This window comes from Aphelocoma coerulescens, chromosome 26, assembly GCF_041296385.1.
Source record: "Aphelocoma coerulescens isolate FSJ_1873_10779 chromosome 26, UR_Acoe_1.0, whole genome shotgun sequence".
NCBI classification, from domain to species: Eukaryota; Metazoa; Chordata; class Aves; order Passeriformes; family Corvidae; genus Aphelocoma; species Aphelocoma coerulescens.
The window spans coordinates 5,942,611-5,962,959 of NC_091039.1; the positions used below are offsets into that span (position 1 = coordinate 5,942,611).

Consider the following 20,349-nt stretch of genomic DNA (forward strand, 5'->3'; position numbering starts at 1 on the left):
GCCATGGGCACAGACACCTTCCCCTGTCCCAAGGTGCTCCAAGCCCTGTCCAGCCTGGCTTGGGACACTTCCAGGGATGGAGAATCCTGTTCCAGGGCATCCCCACCCTCACCAGCCGAGAATTTCATCCCGATATCTTCATTATTTTCACAAGAAAATCGAATTATTTCTCCTGCGTCACCCCCCCACCAATATCCCGTGTGCTTCTGGCTTGGTGTTTTCCATCAGAAACGCTTAGAAAGGAGCATTTACGGAGGAGGGGGGGAGAATGGGAAACAGCAAAGGAGGAGGGACAACAATTCCCCACCCAGATTTGTCCCATCGGGGACAAAAAGAGCTCCTTCAGCCGCTCCCGCTGCTCCGGGCACCGCTGGAATCCTGCCCTGCAGTGACTCTCCGTCGGGCTGGTGGCCAGCGGGGAGGCACAGCTGGACTCCGGAGCCTCTGGAATCGCAGCACCATGGAATGCCCGGGGCTGGAAGGGCCCCGCTGACCCCGCTCTGTGTCCCCCCCCCCAGGGCCGCCGTCCCCACGCGCCCGTAGAGGCTCCGCAGGACCTGGCGCAGGATGGGAGGCGCCGCTGGATTCATCCACACTTCCCTGGCCGTCAGCACCTTCCTGGGTAAGAGATTCCCGTGGGAGAGGCGGGAGGGGCTGGCGGAGGTGGGACATCACCCGGGATTCACCGGGAACCGCCTCTCCACGGCGGTGCCCAATCCCAATTCTCCGGGAGGTTTGGGATGGGCTGTTCCCAATACCCCTTTGGGCCAGGAATGTTTGACACACGCGGGCCCCTCTCAAAATCCAGATTTAGGGAGGTGCAGGAGGAATTTCCACAGCCATTTTTCCAGGGATGCCTTGCTGGCAATATCCCGCCTGCAAGGATCCCCCTGCTCCTTAGGGAGCATTTCTGGATGTCAGGGAGCATTTCTGGATGTCAGGGAGAAATTCCACATCTGAGGGACATTTCTGGATCTCAGGGACAAATCCCAGATCTAAGGGACATTTCTGGATCTCAGGGATTATTTCCAGATCCCGTTTCTAAATTTTGGGAACCATTTCTGGACCTCAGGGACATTTCTGGATCTCAGGGACCATTTCAGGATTTGGGAGATGATTTCCAGGTCTCAGGGCCCATCCCTGGATCTCGGGGAGGCTCAGGCTGCTCCCTGCAGGTCCCTTTTCCGCAGGGAGACATTTCCTCTCCGGCTGAGATCGGATAATGTCCTCCAGCCAATCCATCACCCCGGGCAGAGCCGGCTGGCCTGTCCTTATAAATATCCAATTACCTTTTAATGTTCTCCACATCCCCGAGGAGGCCCAGGCAGGGGGGGCTGCCCTGGATCCCGAGGCAATTATCCCGCTTGGAAATTGGCCTGACCCCGATGCAGCCCCAGAGCTGGAGTTGGGGTCTCCCATCAACCACCTGAGTTCGGGCAAACCTCCCAAAAATCGCTCCCTGGGAAGCCTGGGAGGGTGATTTTCACTGAGCTTTGGCTGATGAGGCCATAGAGCTCCAGAGGGAGCTGGGACAGGGAGAAATGGGGGAAACATGAGGAGGGATTGGGACAAAAGGATGGATGAGACTCAGGGAAACATTATGGAGTGGGAAAGGAGCCAAAACCTCCAAGTCTGGAGGGAGATTTAAATATTTAAAGCTTCTGAAGTGCACAGAGACAACTCTAAAAGCCCAAACTCTCCCCAGCCTTTGTTCATTTGGGAAAACCTCTGGAAAATCTGGGAATCCAAGCCCTGACCTTTTGTTCCTCAGAAAGCTGCTCGTTTAAAATAACCCAAAATAAACCCTCAGCTCCTCAGAGCTGCTCCTCAAGAAAACCCAAATCCAGCTGGATTCTGGGCATCCACTTCCTACCAAAGCCATTTATTGCCCAACTCCCTCCCGTGATCCAGAGGCTCCAGGGCCGTGCCATGGATGTCTTCACAACCAGGAATCCAGCCTGGAAAACATTCCACCGAGGAAATCCATCCTTTCCTGGGCTCCAGAGCTGGGCTCAGCACAAAGGCCAAGTGCAGCCTCCTGCACACCTGCGATTTCCAGGCCTGGCCCTCAGCATATTCCTAAAAATATCCTAAAAATAACCCAAAAAGGAGGCTCTGGAGTCACCTCCCTGCAGATGCTTCTCCAAATCTTCATTTTCAGCTGTTCTGTTTTCACCTGTTTCCCATTATTTTGGTGCTTGTTATCATTTTCCCTAATACTGAAGGTTGTTCCAGAGGCGTGGTGGGTTTTTTTCCCATCATTCCAGCTCTCCCAGCTGGGTGGAACACGGAAAATTCCCAGCAGGTCCCTCTGCTCCTTTGAAATTTGGCTTAAAAACCTTTATTTTGTGCCTGTCTTCTCCCTGTTTTCCAAAGGCCAGAGCATCCAGGACAGATCCTGCATTGGCAATGTTAAAAATTGGGAATTCCGGGGTTGGAGAACTGGCCCAGAGCAGACTCGGAAGTTCTGGGATTTATCAGTTCTTAATTTTAACCTTATCCCCACCTTGTAACTGTTTAATTAGTGCTTTAATCGACCCCTGATTTGTTTAACGAGTGAAATCCAAGCGTTTCACCCCCAGCACCTTGGAATTGTGGATTAAAACTCACCTGAACTCCTGGTATCGATTCCAAGTGGGAAAATCAATGCCTGGCACTCGCAGCCGTAACCTTGGCAGGGACAAAGGGACAGCAGAGGGACACGGGCTCTGGGTGGCATCAGGAGGGAGGATGAGCCTGATTTGGCTCGACTGGAATAAAAAATCCCATGGGAAAGGGCAGGGATGGGAGTGGCACCAATAGATATTTTATTTGTTAAATAAATAGAAATTATTTACCTTATGCTCCCTAATTAATCCCCAAACTAAAGCTGTTCGGCCTCGACCCTGTCACCGCCATCTATCAGAGCACAATTAACTCATCTATCAGCACACAATTAATTCTTTCTCATTAATTCCCCATTAACTCATGATTGGTTTTCCCCCCTGGTCAGCAGAGTTTATTCCAGCTGGGACTGACCCGAACGGGAGAAATTTCCAGCTTTTCTTTTAGAAATGGAACCACCCTGGCAGGAAAGCAGCGCTGGCTGGGAGGGGAAACAACCCCCGAAATGCTGCTTTTCCTTAATTCCAAAGAATCCAAGCTCGCTGCCTCTCCCTGTGTGGCACCAGGGACCATCCTGCTGCTGGAGCCGGGATAATTGCCTGGAGCAGGGACACGGGGAGCAGCTGCTCCCAGCCCAGAGCCAATTACCAGAGCTCCTCTCCCACCCCACCCCACCCCACCCCACCCCACCCCACCCCATCCCATCCCATCCCGTTGCAGCCTCCTCCCGGAGCAGCCGGAGCGCGAGGCAAACCCCGGGAGCTGCGGGTCAAGGGCTGCTCCCGCTGATCCCAGGCTGCTCCCGGCTGGAAGTGCCTCTTCCATAAAACATCCCGCTCCCGGGAATCACTTCATTTACAGGGGGAAGGAGACAGGTTGGCGTTGGCACAGCGGGTTGGAGACGCTCATTAATTCAATTACAGAGCAGGGAAGGATCCTGGAGCCGGGGAAGCAGCTCGGAGCTTATCAGTGCTGGTGGCTCCTTCCCTGATAAGGGCCAGGCGTCTCCGGGGGGACAGGGATGGGCAGGACAGACGTGCTGGCAATTATCCCACCGGCTGTTCCTGCAATACAGAGATTTCCAGGCAGATTCTGCCTCGCTCTCGCTCATCGTGTCCCTTCCCGGCCGCGTTTGGAGCACCCCGGGCTGTGGGAGGTGTCCCAGCCCACGGCAGGGGCGGAATGGGATGAGATTTAAGGTTTTTCCCACCCAAACCAGTCTGGGATTCTGGGGTTCCCATGTGTGGAAGGGGAGCTGCTGGGTGGGATTTGCTGTTTGTGTGAGACTGGAGGGCAGCTGGCACTTCCCAGTGGCACACTGTCCCCAAAGGGTGGCCCGGGCATGGCGTGGAGAAGGCAGGTGGGGCCTTTGTCGCTCTTGTTCCTCCCCATTCTCAAAACCGGAGTCAAATCCATGTCTGAACACCCCAAAAGCAGCTTCAGGCTCATCCCAGCCACGGAACAGAATGGTTTGCACTGGTTTGTAGTGCCTTGCTCTGGTTTCCACACCAGTAACAAACTGGTTTGAGGTGTCAGGAGCTGGACAGAGGGGACCTGCCAGGTGTGTTCAGAGCCGGGAAGGTCCCGGTTCTCCCCTCTCCTCCCTCATCCTGGAGGGGATTTAGGAAGAACGAACCAGGCAAAGTCTGCACAGGCAGAGGAGGAACCTCAGGGACAACGGGACATCCAGGTATTCCCAGCTCCAGTTCTGCCTGCACACGGCGTTCCAGGAGGTCCCTGCTCCTTCCTCCACGTGTCCCCAGGAATGCCGGTCCCTCTGGAAGGGCGGGAATGGTGCGGGATGCTCGGTGGGAATCACAGGTTGTGTTCCCATAGCCGGGGCGGGGCTGTGCTGACAGATGGGGCGCGATCATCACATTGCTCCTTCTCTGCTCCTCGGTGCCGGGGACACCCTACAAAACTGAAAAGGAGGATTTTTAGGAAGAGCCGAGTGGAGCTGAGCGGGTTTTCCCCTGTCCCGCAGTTTGGTGCCAAGCCCAGAGCGGCACGAGGAGCTACGGGCCGGTGTTCGAGGAGCAGCCGTCCCACACGCTCTTCCCTGAGGGCTCGGCAGAAGAAAAGGTCACCCTGTCGTGCCGGGCACGGGCCAAACCTCCCGCCACCTACAGGTGAGCTTGGGGCTCCCTCTGCACCAGGAACGGGATAAATCCATCCCAAATTCTGCTTTGCCTCCTCCACTTTTATATATGGAAAATTATTGACTTGGGAGTGAGATTCCTGGTCCTGTGAAGAGCTGGGAAAGGAGCTCAGCTTGGAGAAAAGGGGGATCAGGGGGAATTTCTGGCTCTGCACAACTCCCTGACAGGAGGGGGCAGCCGGGGGGATTTGGGATCTTATCCCAGGGAACAGGGACAGGAGGAGAGGGAACGGCCTCAGGCTGGGCCAGGGGAGGCTCAGGTTGGACATCAGCAGGAATTTCCTCATGGAAAGGGTTGGAAAGGGCTGCCCAGGGAGGTTTGGAGTGCCCATCCCTGGAGGTGTCCAAGGGATTCCTGGATGTGGCACTCAGAGCTCAGGGTGGGGATCGGACACAGCTCAGACTCGATGATCCTGGAGGGCTTTTCGAACCTCAACAATCCCACAATTCTGAGATGTTCCACCCCTCCCAGGGCACAAAATCCAAAGCTACGAGATCCAAATCCACCTCCAACACTACCCCAGCTGGAAAACCACCAGGCAGAGCCCCACAGGTGCGGCCGTGGGGATTTATCCCTGTCCCTGCTCCCGCTTCTCCCGGCAGGTGGAAGATGAACGGCACGGAGCTAAAGCTGGAGCCGGATTCCCGCTACAGGCTGGTGGCCGGGGATTTGGTGATCAGCAACCCCGTGAAAGCCAAGGATTCCGGCTCCTACCAGTGTGTGGCATCCAATTCCAGGGGCACCGTGGTGAGCAGGGAAGCCTCGCTCCGCTTTGGCTGTAAGTTTGGCACCACCAGGTAAATTAAACACAACCACAGTTAGGCTGGGATTAAACTGAGCCCGCCTGGAAATAGGCTGGAGGGAATCTCTCCAACACATCATCCCCTGGTGCTTTCATAGAGATTTGGAGGATTTGGAGTATTATGGAGAAAGCTGATGATATTTTTGGATCTCCCTGTGCCCAAACCAGCCCGAGGAGGGGCAGAGGAAACGCAGAGGTTCTTCCAGTTGCTTTTCCCTGTCTGGGTTTCACTCTGCCTGTTCAGTTTTGCAGGAATTCTCGGCGGAAGAGCGGGACCCCGTGAAGATCACCGAGGGCTGGGGGGTGATGTTCACCTGCAGCCCCCCACCCCACTACCCAGGTAAGGGGGGCACAGCAGAGCACGGGGCCCCCAGGTTTTCTGGGAAATTCAGGGAAGGAAATTCGGGGTTAATTCAGGGTTTGTAAAGCAACAAAGCAGAGGCAGGACTTGGTGTGTCCATGCAAGGAGCAGTTCCAGCCTGGAATCCCAGTGGGTCCATCGCACCCAGGAAAACACCAACAACTGGCACAGTTGATGCCTTTCCCTTTTTTCCCCTCTGGAAGGACCAATTCCAGCCTGGAATCCCACTGTGTCCATCCCAGCTGGGAGGACAAACCTATCCAGTTTATTCCTCTCCTTTTTCCCCCAGGTTTATCCTACCGGTGGCTCCTGAACGAATTCCCCAATTTCATCCCGGTCGATGGGAGACGTTTCATCTCCCAGACCACGGGCAACCTTTACATCGCCAAGACGGAGGCCTCGGACCTGGGCAACTACTCCTGCTTTGCCACGAGCCACATGGATTTCATCACCAAGAGCGTCTTCAGCAAGTTCTCCCGCCTCAGCCTGGCTGCGGAGGGTCAGTGCTCTTGGATTATCCCAAAAATGCCAACTCCTACAGGAAAAATCCAAATTAATGAGCCACTGCAAAGCATTTGGGATCCATGGTGCCCAAATCATCCTCCAGCTTCTCTTAAGAGCTTCAAAAATATGGATGGGCTGGGATGGGAGGGAAGCAGGGGTCTCTCTCCAGGATTCCCTGTTTCCCATCCGTGGGGTTTCTCTATTTTTAAAGGATGTTTCTGGGGCAGGGAAAAGGGAATTAAACAGGAGGAAGGCCTGGATGCACATGGATTGGAGCAACCTGGGGTAGTGGGAGGTGTCCCTGTCCATGGCACGGGGGGACTGCATGAGCTTTAAGGTCCCTCCCAACCCAAACCATCCCAAGATTTTGTGATTCTCTGGAATGACGGAGCCCTGAGGTTTTATAAAGAGATTTCTAGGGACTTCAGCAAGAAAAAGAAAATTAAACCTCTGTCCCCTCACCCAAACACACAAAGGGGTTGGGAAGTCCCTCTGCCCTTTGAGATCCCCGGGTGGCATTTTGGTGTCACCCAGGTCCCCTGAGCGGTGTTTTCCCTGTGGCAGATGCCCGGCAGTTCGCACCCAGCATCAAGGCCAGGTTCCCTGCGGACACCTACGCTCTGACTGGGCAGGCGGTGACCCTGGAGTGCTTCGCCTTTGGAAAGTGAGTGCAGCGTCCTCGTGGATCAGGATTGGGATTGGGATCGGGATGGGGAGGGAAAGGCAGAAAGGGAGAGAATGGCAGAACTTCCACACCTCCTCTCTCCAGTGGAAGACCAGAGAAGGAGGGGAATGGGAAGAGGGAGGAACTGGCTAAAGCCAAAGCCCGGTGGGAACAGGACCGGGGTGGCCACGTGAGGACTGAGTTCAGCCCCGATTCACCGGATCGGCTTTTCCGCAGCCCCGTTCCCCGGATCAAGTGGAGGAAGCTGGATGGGCCGCAGTCCTCCAAGTGGATCGGCAGCGAGCCCCTGCTGCAGATCCAGCACGTGGGATTTCAGGATGAGGGGACGTACGAGTGTGAGGCGGAGAACGCCAAAGGGAGGGACACCCACCAGGGCCGCATCATCATCCACGGTAACGCATCCAAACATGCCCCTTATCCAAGGGGACACATCCAAACACGTGTCCTTCATCCAAGGGGTCACATCCAAACGTGTCCCTTATCCAAGGGGACACATCCAAACGTGTCCCTTATCCAAGGGGTCACATCCAAACGTGTCCTTCATCCAAGGGGTGACATCCAAATGTGTCCCTTATCCAAGGGGACACATCCAAACACGTGTCCCTTATCCAAGGGGTCACATCCAAACATGTCCCTTATCCAAGGGGTCACATCCAAATGTGTCCCTTAGCCAAGGGGACACATCCAAACACATGTTCTTCACCCAGGGAAGTGTCTTTCATCCAAGGTAACACATCCAGGTTACCTCAGCCTGATCCCAGTTTTTCCTGCAGTTCAGGAATGGCCTGAAGCTGAGAGAGGGAAGGTTTAGAGGAGATATCAGGAGGAAGTTCTTTACTGTAAGAGTGGTGAGGCCCTGGCGTAGGGTGGATGGGGATGGTGGCATGGGGGATGTGGCTTCCCCATCCCTGGAAGTGTTCCAGGCCAGGCTGGGCGGGGCTTGGAACATCCTGGAATGGTAAATGTGTCCCTGCCCACAGCAGGGGTGGCACTGGGGGATCTTGAAGTTCCCTTCCAACCCCAATCATTCCATGCTTCCATGATTTGATGACTCAGGAATGGCTGCATTTACTCTTAAGAAGAGAAACCAATTCCCCAGCCCTGGATTCTGCCCTGATCTTGTGCAGCCAGGGCCCAGCAGGAGCCGGCCGTGCCTCTCGCTGCACAAAAGGCCAGGGCTGTTCCCGTGGCAGATCCCGCTGTGCCAACAACTGCGCCGGCAGCGCTGGCACGGGGACATCCTTCTGCCAGCCTGGCACCGCCACCTCTCAGCTGAGCTCCTCGGCTCTGCCCCCTCTCTCTTGTCCCCTGCAGCCCAGCCCGACTGGCTGGATGTGATCTCAGACACGGAGGCCGACATCGGGTCCGACCTGCGCTGGAGCTGCGTGGCCTCCGGCAAACCCCGGCCCACGGTGCGGTGGCTGCGGGATGGGCAGCCCCTGACGTCCCAGGTACCCCCAGCCAGCTCTGATCCTGCTCCTCCAGCCCCAGCCCCTCCTCCTGCCTCGCTCCTGCATCCCAGCCCCGGTTCTCACCCCGCATCCCTCCTCCATGTGCCCCCATCGGGCTGCGAAGCCACGGCACGATCCCCAGATCCCCATCCCAGCCATTGCTTCGTGCAGCTGCAGGGACTCAGGGCCGGTCAGCAGGGAGGACAAACAGCGCCTCGTGCCTGTCTTGGTGTCACCTGCATGTCACTGCTCAGGTGCCTCAGCAAACAGAGCCCGGCGATGTGGGGGAGTGACCGCACAGACGTAAAAGCAAATCCTGCGTTTTCCCCCTTGGAAAAGCAGGCCAGCCTCGAGGAGTCTGTGACGAAACTCAACCCTGACCCAGCTGAGGATTGAGTTCCATTTTTTGGTTTGTTTTTCTCATCTAATGGGTTCATCCTCTTGTTTGCACAGAACCGCATCGAAGTGAGCGGTGGAGAGCTGAGATTTTCCAAGCTAGTCCTGGAGGACTCTGGCATGTATCAGTGTGTGGCTGAGAACAAGCATGGCACAGTTTATGCAAGCGCTGAATTAACAGTGCAAGGTAATTCCTCGTTTCCCAGAGCTCTGGGTTCCAATGGGACACTGAAAAAATCTCTTCCTAATATCCTGATGTGATCCTGATATTGGGATGTCGCAGCGAGATGGGAGCAGGCAAAAACTGCTTCGCTCACCACTGAAGTGGTTGCTGGTTCAACAGGACTCTCTGCAAGCCTTTAAATTTTAAATCCAGTGTGAATTCTCTGTGAAAGGGAACAAAAAATTCTGTTTAGCCACAGGAAGTGGACAGGACAGCAGCACTACAGCCGCTCTTCCATTACAAATTCCTCTTTTTTGGAGGAAGGCGGTCCAAAAAAAAGAGTTCAGCCTCCATTGCGCCTGCTTTGGTGAATGGTGACTGGACCTGAGCTGCTGCCAAACTTGTTCCATGTTAGTCCAAAAATTTATCTCCTCGTGGAGATGCCAGAGATAAATTAAAGGCCCTGAGCACCAACTGCTCATCATTAACACACCGAGGCCAACAGGTAAATCCCAATTCCATCTGCAGTTCCAGGAGGAGTTTCAGGCAAGCTGGATGTCTGCGTTGGTCAGGATATTGAAGAGATTATCCTCGACATGTTCCAAAGCAGCTGTTGTTGTGTCTCTCAAAGACCTTGCACTTGTTAGGGTCATTCCCATCGCTCCGTCCCACGTAATTCCCGCCTGGCAGGCGTCAGGATCCACCCAGCAGCTGAGGAATTCCTCCCTCATCCCGCTCTCCAGACTCTGCCTTGCTTCTCTTACCGAGCCATCCAACAACAAATCAATTCCCACTCAAACGGTGCTGAAATTCCCGCAGGGCAGGGTTTCTAATCGTGCCTTAATCCTCTTTTTTTATCCCTGTAGTCTTAGCTCCAGATTTTAGACTAAATCCTGTGAAGCGGCTGATCCCGGCAGCCCGGAGCGGGAAGGTCATCATCCCGTGCCAGCCACGAGCAGCACCGAAAGCCACCGTGCTCTGGACAAAAGGGACAGAACTCCTGGTCAACAGCAGCAGGTAGCGGCACAGAGTCAGCTTCCACCTAGAAAATGTAGCTAAAATCCTATTTTTTTTACCAGAAGATTGGACTCAACGATCCAAATGTGCTGCTGCATCCCTGAATTTTGTTATTCCTCTAATTTCCTCTTTAGCAAACTCTTACATAATATTTTTCCGCCTGTTTTTGTCCCCGGTTTCTCCAAAATCAGAGGAAATTCCCAAATGTGCAGCGCGAGCGAATCTTTTCACCTTCCTTTGTGTGGCTCCCCTTTCTTTGCAGGGTGACGATTACGGCGGACGGGACCTTGATCCTGCAGAACATCAGCAAATCCGATGAGGGAAAATACACCTGCTTTGCTGAGAATTTCATGGGCAAAGCCAACAGCACTGGAATCCTCTCTGTCCGAGGTAGGGATGTTCATTTGGGGTCAATCAAGTCAGGAACGGCTAAGAATGAATGATGTTATTTTTCTCCTCTCCTCATACTCCTAAAAATCAGAAGAATTGGGGAATCAAAGTAATTTCAGGTGGAGAAGCAAAACTCCTGCCTGACCCACCAGCAAATGGCCCCTGAGAAAAGCGTTTCCATTTTCTAATCCCTCCTCTTCCTCCTGTGGAGCTCCAGCTGTTGGAGCGGGATGGGGAGTTGGGAAGGGATGGTTTGGATACTGGGATGGGATATTTGCAGCTAACGGCCCTCCCCGCTCGTTCCCTGCAGATGCCACCAAGATCACGCTGGCACCATCCAGTGCTGACATCAACGTGGGCGAAAACCTCACCCTGCAGTGCCACGCGTCCCACGACCCCACCATGGACCTCACCTTCACCTGGTCCCTGGATGATTTCCCCATCGACTTCGACAAGTCCGAGGGGCACTACCGGCGAGCCAGCGCGGTGAGTCCAGAGGGAATTCCGGACCGTCCAAAAGGATGGAAGATTAATTCCATCATTATTTGAGTGTTTGTGCCCACCAAAGCCACTCCATCACCTTGCCCAGAAGAGTTGTGAACTCAACATTCCTGGAAGCGTCCAAGGCCAGGCTGGACGGGGCTTGGAGCAACCTGGGACAGTGGAAGGTGTTCCTGCCCGTGGCTGGGGTGGATGGGATGAGCTTTAAGATCCTTCCCAATCCAAACCATTCCATGATTCCATGATCACTCCCCTCCTAAACTGGAGGGGAAAGGGAAAGTCTTGCGGATAAAGGCAGGCAGACATCACTCAGTGGTCACTCAATGGTCACTTCATGATCACTCAACGATCAATCAGTGATCACTCAATGATCACTCAACGATTGCTAAATGATCGCTCAGTGATTGATCAATGATCACTCAATGATTGACCAATGATCCCTTAATGATCATTCAATGATTGATCAATGATTGCCCAATGATCACTCAATGATTGCCCAATGATCACTCAGTGATTGCCCAACTATCGCTCAGTGATTGCCCAATGATCGCTCAGTGATTGCCCAATGATCCCTCAATGATCACTCATTGATCACTCAATGATCACCATCCCAAGCCAAACAGACCCAGCACAGGCTTGGCCTTGGTCAGGGCTGGATCCATCTCAGATCCATCCAGCTCCATCACCCATGGGGGAATCCTTTCCCATCTCCCACTTCTTCACCTCCACGACAACCCGAACACCCAAACCCAAACCCTGCTGAATTCCGGACCGGGATCGGGCGCCTTCCGACGCTGTCCCCGCTGTGTTCTCCCGTTCCCTGCAGAAGGAGGCCATCGGGGACCTCAGCATCTCCAACGCGCAGCTGCGGCACTCGGGGCGTTACACCTGCACGGCCCAGACCGTGGTGGACAGCGCGTCCGAGTCAGCCACGCTCACCGTCAGAGGTAATTCCTGTGGGAATGTTCCCTGCTCCTGACAAACCCAAAGGAATGCCACAGTGCAAGGATAAATGGCTTTTCCCTTGCAGCCCCCTCACCATCCAATATCTCCATGATAAAGTTTAGTGGGTTTTATTTTCACTCAAAACTTGGATTTGATCATCTTGGAGGTCTTTTCCAACCTTTCCAATCAGGCTTAGGAGCATTTCCAGAGGCTAAAGCTGGAGGTGAGGCTTTCCAGCTTCCAGAAAAGAAAGGCCTGATGTGAATTTAGGATTTGCACAATGCACAGAGCGTTAAACCTCTGGATCTTCCATCTCAGTGACACATTTCCCATCCCCCCAGGACCTCCAGGCCCACCCGGGGGGGTGGTGGTGAGGGACATCGGTGACACCAGCGTCCAGCTGAGCTGGAGCCGCGGCTTCGACAACCACAGCCCCATCGCCAGGTACCTCATCGAGGCCCGGACCCTCCTGTCCAGCCAGTGGAAGCAGATGCGCACCAGTGAGTGTCCCCACGGCGGCACTGGTGGCACTGGTGACACACCAAGGCCACCGGTCCCCAGCCAGTCCTGGCTCCGTGCTGCTCCTCGCTCTATTCCTTCCCTTCTGGTGCTGTTGGATTTTACAGATCCCGTAAACATCGAGGGCAATGCGGAGACGGCGCAGGTGGTGAACCTCATCCCGTGGATGGATTATGAGTTCCGGGTCTTGGCCAGCAACATCCTGGGAATCGGGGAGCCCAGTCTGCCCTCCAGCAAAATCCGGACCAAGGAAGCAGGTGGGTGTGGGGACAGCCCCAGGTCCCTGTGCCTGCCCGCTGGGAAGGGAAGGCTGGATGCTCCCAAGGGATCAATTATCTCCTGGAGAGCTCCTGGAGCTGAGGCCACCACAGGATTTTCCGCCTTTTTGCCCATTTCTGTGTCAAAGACGAGCAGGGTTAGAGCTGCACTTGCCAGCACTGCATCCAGCTGGGAATGTTCATTCCATGTCCAGCTGCTTGGACAGAAGGGACGGGACAACAGCAGGAAAACTGCTCTGAACCCACCAAACACAAACCAGCTCCTTCTTAATAAAACTCCCCTCCCCATCCCTGCTTTTGAGCTCCATCCTTCTCCCCTCAGACACCAAATCCTTGTCCCGTGCCCCCACGTAACCCAGTCAGGCACAAGCCAGAATTCCAGGCGGGATTTTCATGGCTGAAAACAGAGCCCAACCCTTTCCTGGGAGCTGTCCCAGCCGGTGACACTGGTGTTGCGCTGTGTCTGTGCCCATCTCCATCGCTCCCACCTCCTGAACCCAACCTGTGCTCTCTGCTTTTCTTTGGGGACCTCACAGCACCGACAGTGGCACCGTCTGGGCTCGGCGGCGGCGGAGGTGCTCCCAACGAGCTCATCATCACCTGGACGGTGAGCTGGGGACGGGAAAGGCAAAAGGGTGGGAATATGCGGCATTTTTTGGGGAGAAATCAGCACTCCCATCCCAATTTGGACACGAGGTTGAGCCAAGGGCTGGTTTGGATGGACCAAGCACACATTTCCTTCGGGAAATCAGCGCCGCCATCCCAGTTTGGATGAGCCAAAAGCCGCGTTGGACGCATCAAGGCTCCCTCTCTCTTCCCAGCCGACACTGCGGGACTACCAGAATGGGGATGGCTTTGGGTACATCGTGTCCTTCCGGAGGAAGGGCAGCCAGGACTGGCTGAGGGCGCGGGTGCCGCACGCGGAGTCGCTGCACTTCGTGTACCGCAACGAGAGCATTGCGCCCTACACCCCCTTCGAGGTGAAGATCAAGGCCTACAACGGGAAAGGGGAGGGCCCCGAGAGCCTCACAGCCATCGTGTACTCGGCAGAGGAAGGTAAAGAGGAGCGGGAGAGCTGGGAATGTCCAGCATGGAGAGGAGAAGGCTCTGGGGAGATCTGAGAGCCCCTCCCAGGGCCTAAAGGGGCTCCAGGAGAGCTGCAGAGGGACTGGGGACAAGGGATGGAGGGACAGGACACAGGGAATGGCTTCCCAGTGCCAGAAGGCAGGGCTGGATGGGAGATTAGGAAGGAATTGTTCCCTGGAAGGGTGGGCAGGCCCTGGCACAGGGTGCCCAGAGCAGCTGGGGCTGCCCCTGGATCCCTGGCAGTGCCCAAGGCCAGGCTGGACGGGGCTTGGAGCAGCCTGGGACAGTGGAAGGTGTCCCTGCCCACGGCAGGGGTGGCACTGGATGGGCTTTAAGGTCCCTTCCACCCAAACCATTCCGTGACTGCACAGACTCCGAATTCCCCGTTTTGTCCAACCACCATTCCTCAGCCAGATCCCTGCAGATCTGTGTCCATCCGGGAGCTCAGACATTCCTTTGGCTCCCAGAAGATCAATTCCAGCACATTCATCTTCTCCTCCAAACACGCAGGGAGACGATTCCCCAAGCCCGGCCCCGACGCCCACAGAGCCTCAGGGCAGACACAGATCCCAGAGCTCACAGCTGTGGCCCTGCTTGTTCTCCTAAATCCCTAAATCCCTGCCCCTCGCTCTGTGACACACCACCAGCTGTCTGCCCATGGGATGATGCTGCGGGAAAACCTTTTGTTCCCGACGGGGCCCAGAGTCAGGAAAGGGATTTTATTCCTGTCTTTCAGAACCCAAAGTGGCTCCTTACAGGGTCATTGCCAAGTCTGTCCTGTCCTCGGAGATGGATGTGTCCTGGGAGCCCGTGGAGCAGGGAGAAGTGACCGGAGTGCTTTTGGGATATGAGGTAGGAGATTCCAATGGGAATGGGAGACACTGAGAGCCCAGCAAGGAAAACTGGCCCAGGTCATGTGAGGTGAAAGGAAATGGCATTTTGATTCCAGAGGTGGGGGATAATTCACACCACGTGGCTCAAATGGGGCTGGCACTGCTCTCTCAGGAGAGATTAAGAGGGAATCATCCCATTTTTCCTGCCTGCTGTTCCCAGGAGGCCGTGGCCTCATTCCTGGGCACACACCAAGCAAAACACACGGAGAGCAACAGCCAAGGTTCTTCAGGATGGGCTGAGATGAGACCTGCAGATCTCTCCTTCCTAAACCCATCGTGTCCTTTTCCGTCCAGATCCGGTACTGGAAGGACGGGGACAAGGAGGAGGCGGCCGACAGAGTGAGGACGGCGGGGTTGGTGACATCGGCTCACGTCACCGGCCTGAACCCCAACACCAACTACCATGTGTCAGTCCGAGCCTACAACCGGGCAGGCACTGGCCCCCCCAGCCCCTCCACCAACGTCACCACCACGAGACCTCGTGAGTGAGCCCTGACCCCTCCACCTTCCACAGGATCCCCCAAAATCACCCAAATTTTGATCTTGGCGCCCTTGTTTGATGTGCTTTGAACCCACCGCGGTGGTGACAACCCTGCTGAGGTTCAGGGGATGGGTGGGACCAGCACAGCCTTCTCCTCACTTCCTGATTTACCGAATCCCTGTCTGGTTTTGCATCCCTTAGCACCAAAAAGGCCACCTGGGAACATCTCCTGGACTTTTTCCGGCTCCACAGTCAGCATCAAGTGGGACCCTGTGGTGGCCGAGGTAGACGAGTCAGCAGTGACGGGGTACAAGGTACGGCCAGCGGGACTGGGCTTCTCCCGGGGCTGATCCAAGGAAACCACAGGGAACGGGAATGCAACATTCCCTCTTCCCACAGATGCTCTACAGGCAGGATTCCCACTCGGCCCCCACCCTGTACCTGGCCAGCAAGAGCCGGATCGACATCCCCATCCCTGAGGATTTCACCCACGCCTTTGTCCAGATCCGGGTGACCGGACCCGGCGGGGACGGGACCCCAGCAGAAGTTCACATCCTCCGGAACAGCGGTACCTGTGCTCCTCTGGCCACACCCTCTCCACTGACCACACCCACCCATGTGATCCTGACCACACCCTCTCCACTGACCACACCCACCCATGTGATCTCTGACCACACCCATCCCACGTGCTCCCCTGGCCACACCCACTCCCCTGGCCCCACCCACTTCCTGTCCTTGCTGACCACACCCTCTCCATGCCAAAATTCCCCTTTCCAAGGTTCTCCACAGACCCTGGAGCTCCAAGACAGGAGCTCATCCCCAGGACACCTCCTGTCCCTCCCCAGCGCTGTCCCCAGAGCCATGCCCCCACAGCACGAGCCCAATCGTGTTTGCAATCCCTCTCCCCCTTTCAGGGCCATGGGGGAACATCCTCCCACAGTGTTTTATGTTGAGACCCTGGAATTGGTCTTTTCCAGAATTGATCTTTTCTGGGATGGGTTTTCAGTTTCCTTGAGCTGTTCACTCACAGGAATTCCTGGCTCCTCTCCTTCCCCCCGCTCCTCTTCCCAAACTCAGTCCAGCCCTGAACCAGCTTTAGGATTTGCAGCCTCCAGACCCCCCAACACCCAACTTCCCGAGAGCGAAGAACTAAAAACTATTTCAGTTTTCCACTAAGAGTGAAACCCCGACTCCGTGGGGCCGCAGCTCCAGCAAATTCCCTCGATTCAGGGGGTGAATTCTCAGTGCCCAGCCCCAAATTCCTGCTCCCAGCATTCCCAGGAGTTTTATCAGAGCCAAACACAACAGAACCCCATAAAACCCCACTCCCCTCAAGCTACCCGCGGTGTCCACGCCACCCCACAGCCACTCCTTCCCTGTTCCCTGTTTTTCCAGGGACGAGCATGATGGTGGAGGACTCGGGGACGAGGCCGGTGCCACACGCCGTGGTCATCACCACCAACTCCCTGCTGATGGTGGCCCTGATCAGCTCCCTGGAGCTCTGACCGCGCGCCGGACACGGCTCCGGACACGCTTCCTCCCGATCCCGCGGGAACAACGCAACGTTTGGCAAATCCCACTTCGGATCGGGGCAGCACCGCGGGGAGAGGATTTGACCTCGTGGTTGGAAGGGAGGAAGAAATAAAAATCAGATTTTGTTTGGGTTTTTTTTTGTTTGGAGGAACAAAAGCTTTCGTACGAGACATGGGTCTTTAACCGATTAAAAGTTTTTTAAGGAAAACGAGGAAAAGGAAGAATTTTCCGGGAATTCTGCAGCCGACTGCCCCCTCCCCCCACTGTATCCATAGGTTTTTCTGCCTTATCAAGCCATGTATGAGATAACCAGACTGCGAAATTTGACTTTTTTTTTAACTCTGTACAGTGAATTCCAGGGTGGGACGGGGACTGAGGAGTTCAGGGAGCAGCAGCGTGTTCCACACCCAGCCCACCACAGCCAGCTCGGAGCATTTCTGGGACAGGATCCATCCCTTTTCCCACAAAAAAGAGCCAAATCCTGCAGGAACCAGCCCAAGGAGACAAAGCCACGGGAGGATCGAGCTCTGCCCCAGCCTGAGAAGCTTTTTTTACACCTCTGGTGTTCACTTGTCTCAGCGGTGAGGTGCACATTCCGTGTTTTCCCGTGTCCCACGTGCTTTTGGGGTGGATTTGTCACCCTGTTTGCTTCTTCCTTTTCTGTTTGGGGAGAAGGGGAAATGGAAAAGGGGATACTTTTCCAGAATCCCGAATTCAGGCAGCTCTGCCTAAAAATGGAGGTGTCCATAAATCCAATTTCAGAGGGGCTTAAAGAAGAAATTTTAAAAAAATGACAAAATTAAAACAAAAACTGGAGACTCGAGGAAGCCACCGCTACGACAACGAGGAAAATTTGGACTCAGATTCACCTCCCTGCACTGAGAATTCATCCAGCCAAACTTCCAGGCTCGGATTGGGGCTGCAGAGGCTGAGATCCAGCCACGAAGCAGCTCTGGATTCCAGCTCCAAGGCTCGATGGCTGCCGGACATCCCAAGGAAGCAGCGGGATGCTGAGGAGCCCCCCTGCACTCCAGAGGCTGGGAAAAGCAGGAATGCTGAGCTGACACTCACAGGACTGGTTGGGAATCGATGTTGGGATTGAAATCTCTGTCTCCCAGTAAAGCAGTTGACCAAAGTTAACGAGAATTGATTGCTGTTGCTGCCGGTTCCATCCCGAGGGTGCTTTTAGGGAATTTTCCCTGCCTCTAATTCCTCAATCCCACAGAAAGCAGTGCCAGCCTGGGCAGTCCCAATCCCAGAATTTCCTGGCTGGGCCCTGATGTGCAGTTTTCCCACTAAATGCCAATTCCTTGCCCTTTTTAGCCCAGGTGGTGGCAGGGAAGTCCCTCTCCAGACAGGGCAGCTCAGGGTTTGTTAAGCCCGGTTTTGGGCAGTCCCTTCTGCCATTCCATCGATCCGGGCTTGGAAGAGCCCCGGGGAAGGATCTGCCCTGGCAAATCCGGCATTTGGACCTCGGGAAATGACAAAAAATCCACATTTAAAGCCCATCGGAGGAAAAGGCTTGGAATCCTCCTTAAAACCACTTGGAGCTTCCTAAAATACAGCCCAGGGGTTAAGGTGTGCAGAGGCAGGGAGAGAACGGGGATTGATGGGATTGGAAGGGAGGATGAAGAGAGGGAAGGGAGGAAGGATGGAGAGATGGAAGGAGGGGAAGGATGGACAGAGGGAAGGATGGACAGAGGGAAGGATGGACAGAGGGAAGGAGCCCCACGCAGCCCCAGCCCCTGGTGATCCCAAAGGTCCCGGAGCTCCGGGCTCAGCTGTGCTGGGGCAGCTCCTGCCCTGGTCACCCTGCAGGGACACCCCTGGTCACTCCACAGGGACATCCCTGGTCCCCCCACAGGGACACCCCTGGTCACCCTGCAGGGATACCCCTGGTCACTCCACAGGGACACCCCTGGTCACCCTGCAAGGACACCCCTGGTCCCCCACAGGGACACCCCTGGTCACTCCACAAGGACACCCCTGGTCACCCTGCAGGGACAGCCCTGCTTTAGCAATTTCTCTCCTGGAGAGGAAAACCAGCAGCGAGAGGGAAAGGTGGGAACAGGAATTCTATCCCAGAGGATCAGGGAATGGGATAACAGCTCCATGAGCAGAGGATGGAGTGAGAAAGCCCCAAAATCAATTTATGGGGTTTTTTTTTTGCTGCCATCCCATGAGTTACACCGATGTTACTCAGCTGAGAGAAGCCTGAGGAGCTCCCAGAGATTTATCCACAATCCCAGTGCCCCCAGCTCCTCCTGGATCTGCCTGGAGCAGTCCTGGAAGCTCCCGATTGCTTCCTAAAGCTTGGGACCACAGAAATTCCTCCTGCTGGGAACAGGGAGCACACAGAGTTCCCAGAGAGTCTGGCGTTTCCATGGAGCCTGGGGTTTCCATGGAATCTGTGCCATCCTCGCCTCCAGGTGACAGTGAAAAATCGGGGAAAAAGAAGTTCAGGCACCAATTCAGAGCAGAAAGAGACACTTCTTTCCCAAATTCCTGCCGTTTATGGTGGGAATTCAGGAGCAGTGATTAAGAAAAGATGATTTTGCAGGGAGAGATGGAAAAAAGGAGCGATGGGAATGTTCTTCCAAGGGTTTTTGCTTCAGCACTGAGCTCCAACCTCTGCTATTCCTTTTCCTGCCTTCTCCCTTCCTTGCCCTCAGCCTGTCAAGATAAACATCCCCCAGTCCTTAACATCCCTTCAAAAATCAAAGAACACCCCCCCAAAAAAATCCCATTAAAGGCCCCTTCTGACAGCTGGACCCCAGCAGCCATCCCAGCCCTCGGTCTTCAAATAAAAATTCCAATTATGGATTCATTTTCCCTGCTCTGGGCACCTGGCTCCCCTCAGAAATTAAAAACCCCACAATCCAAAGATGAAGGGGATTTTTGGCTCCCGCTCTGACCTCCCCAGCAGAGCAGGGAGAGCAGGGTTGTGCCGGAGCTTTCATCCCGCTGGATTTGGGAATCCCAGCTGGGCCCAAGATGCTGAAATTTCCATGACAAAGAGCAGAGAGGGTCCTGCAGATGGGGCAGCTCTGGACCATTAACTCCCAGCCTGCTGTGATGGGTCATTCCCAATTTTTTCCATGTTCAGGAAGCGAAAAAAAAACCCACAAAACCCTCTGGAAAACAGCTCTGGAAAGTGCCTGGTTTGGTTTTCATCCAAAGAAATAAAACCCCATTTTTCTGTCTGTTTTCATCCAAACAAATAAAATGATTTCCCTCCATTCCCAGCTTTTTTCAATGTTAAAGTGTTTTTGTGTCGTTCTGGTAAAAGGAAAAACTCGGGAATGCTGAGGTTTTTAATGTTAGAGCTGCGCTGTTGTTTTCCCGGGATTTGGGTGTCCCTGTAGCTCACAGGGAAAAAGGGATCAAACAGCAAATGTGGAAGAAAATTGGGGGGAAAAAAAGTATTTAATAGGTCCCTCCACGGATTCCAGAGCTCCTGGTTTACCCTCATCAACCACCAGGAAAAATGAAAGATCCCAATCGCACTGAGCTGTTGCCATAAAGATTTTAGGGATGAGCTCAGCTCTGAGTCAGGATCAAACACCCCCAGCTCTCATCTG

General features: G+C 54.8%; 2 protein-coding genes across 2 annotated transcripts in view; one reads left to right on the plus strand and one right to left on the minus strand.

Annotated features, from left to right (window-relative positions):
• Nucleotides 1-545: 545 nt before the first annotated feature.
• CNTN2 (contactin 2) lies at nt 546-18,046 on the plus strand. The gene is made up of 22 exons (XM_068995669.1): nt 546-622; nt 4,589-4,733; nt 5,366-5,541; nt 5,810-5,905; nt 6,216-6,425; nt 6,995-7,094; nt 7,332-7,507; nt 8,430-8,566; nt 9,020-9,149; nt 9,992-10,142; nt 10,405-10,532; nt 10,843-11,018; nt 11,860-11,980; nt 12,320-12,478; nt 12,605-12,754; nt 13,312-13,382; nt 13,597-13,831; nt 14,598-14,713; nt 15,049-15,235; nt 15,437-15,549; nt 15,635-15,803; nt 16,631-18,046. Exons 1-22 carry the CDS (start codon nt 568-570, stop codon nt 16,738-16,740), a joined length of 3,111 nt encoding a protein of 1,036 aa, XP_068851770.1. The 5' UTR covers nt 546-567; the 3' UTR covers nt 16,741-18,046.
• RBBP5 (RB binding protein 5, histone lysine methyltransferase complex subunit) overlaps nt 3,762-20,349 on the minus strand; it is a 39,232-nt gene continuing 22,644 nt past the window's right edge. The window contains exon 14 of the mRNA XM_068995668.1: nt 3,762-4,525. Within this exon, the coding sequence (XP_068851769.1) occupies nt 4,518-4,525 (8 nt within the window). The 3' untranslated portion in view covers nt 3,762-4,517. The remainder of the gene's footprint in view (nt 4,526-20,349) is intronic.

Coding starts and splice junctions, on each gene's coding strand:
- CNTN2 (XM_068995669.1), top strand. CDS start 568: ATGGGAGGCGCCGCTGGATTCATCCACACTTCCCTGGCCGTCAGCACC. Junction 7,508..8,429: donor GGGCCGCATCATCATCCACG/GTAACGCATCCA, acceptor TGTCCCCTGCAG/CCCAGCCCGACTGGCTGGAT. Junction 13,832..14,597: donor CGTGTACTCGGCAGAGGAAG/GTAAAGAGGAGC, acceptor CCTGTCTTTCAG/AACCCAAAGTGGCTCCTTAC.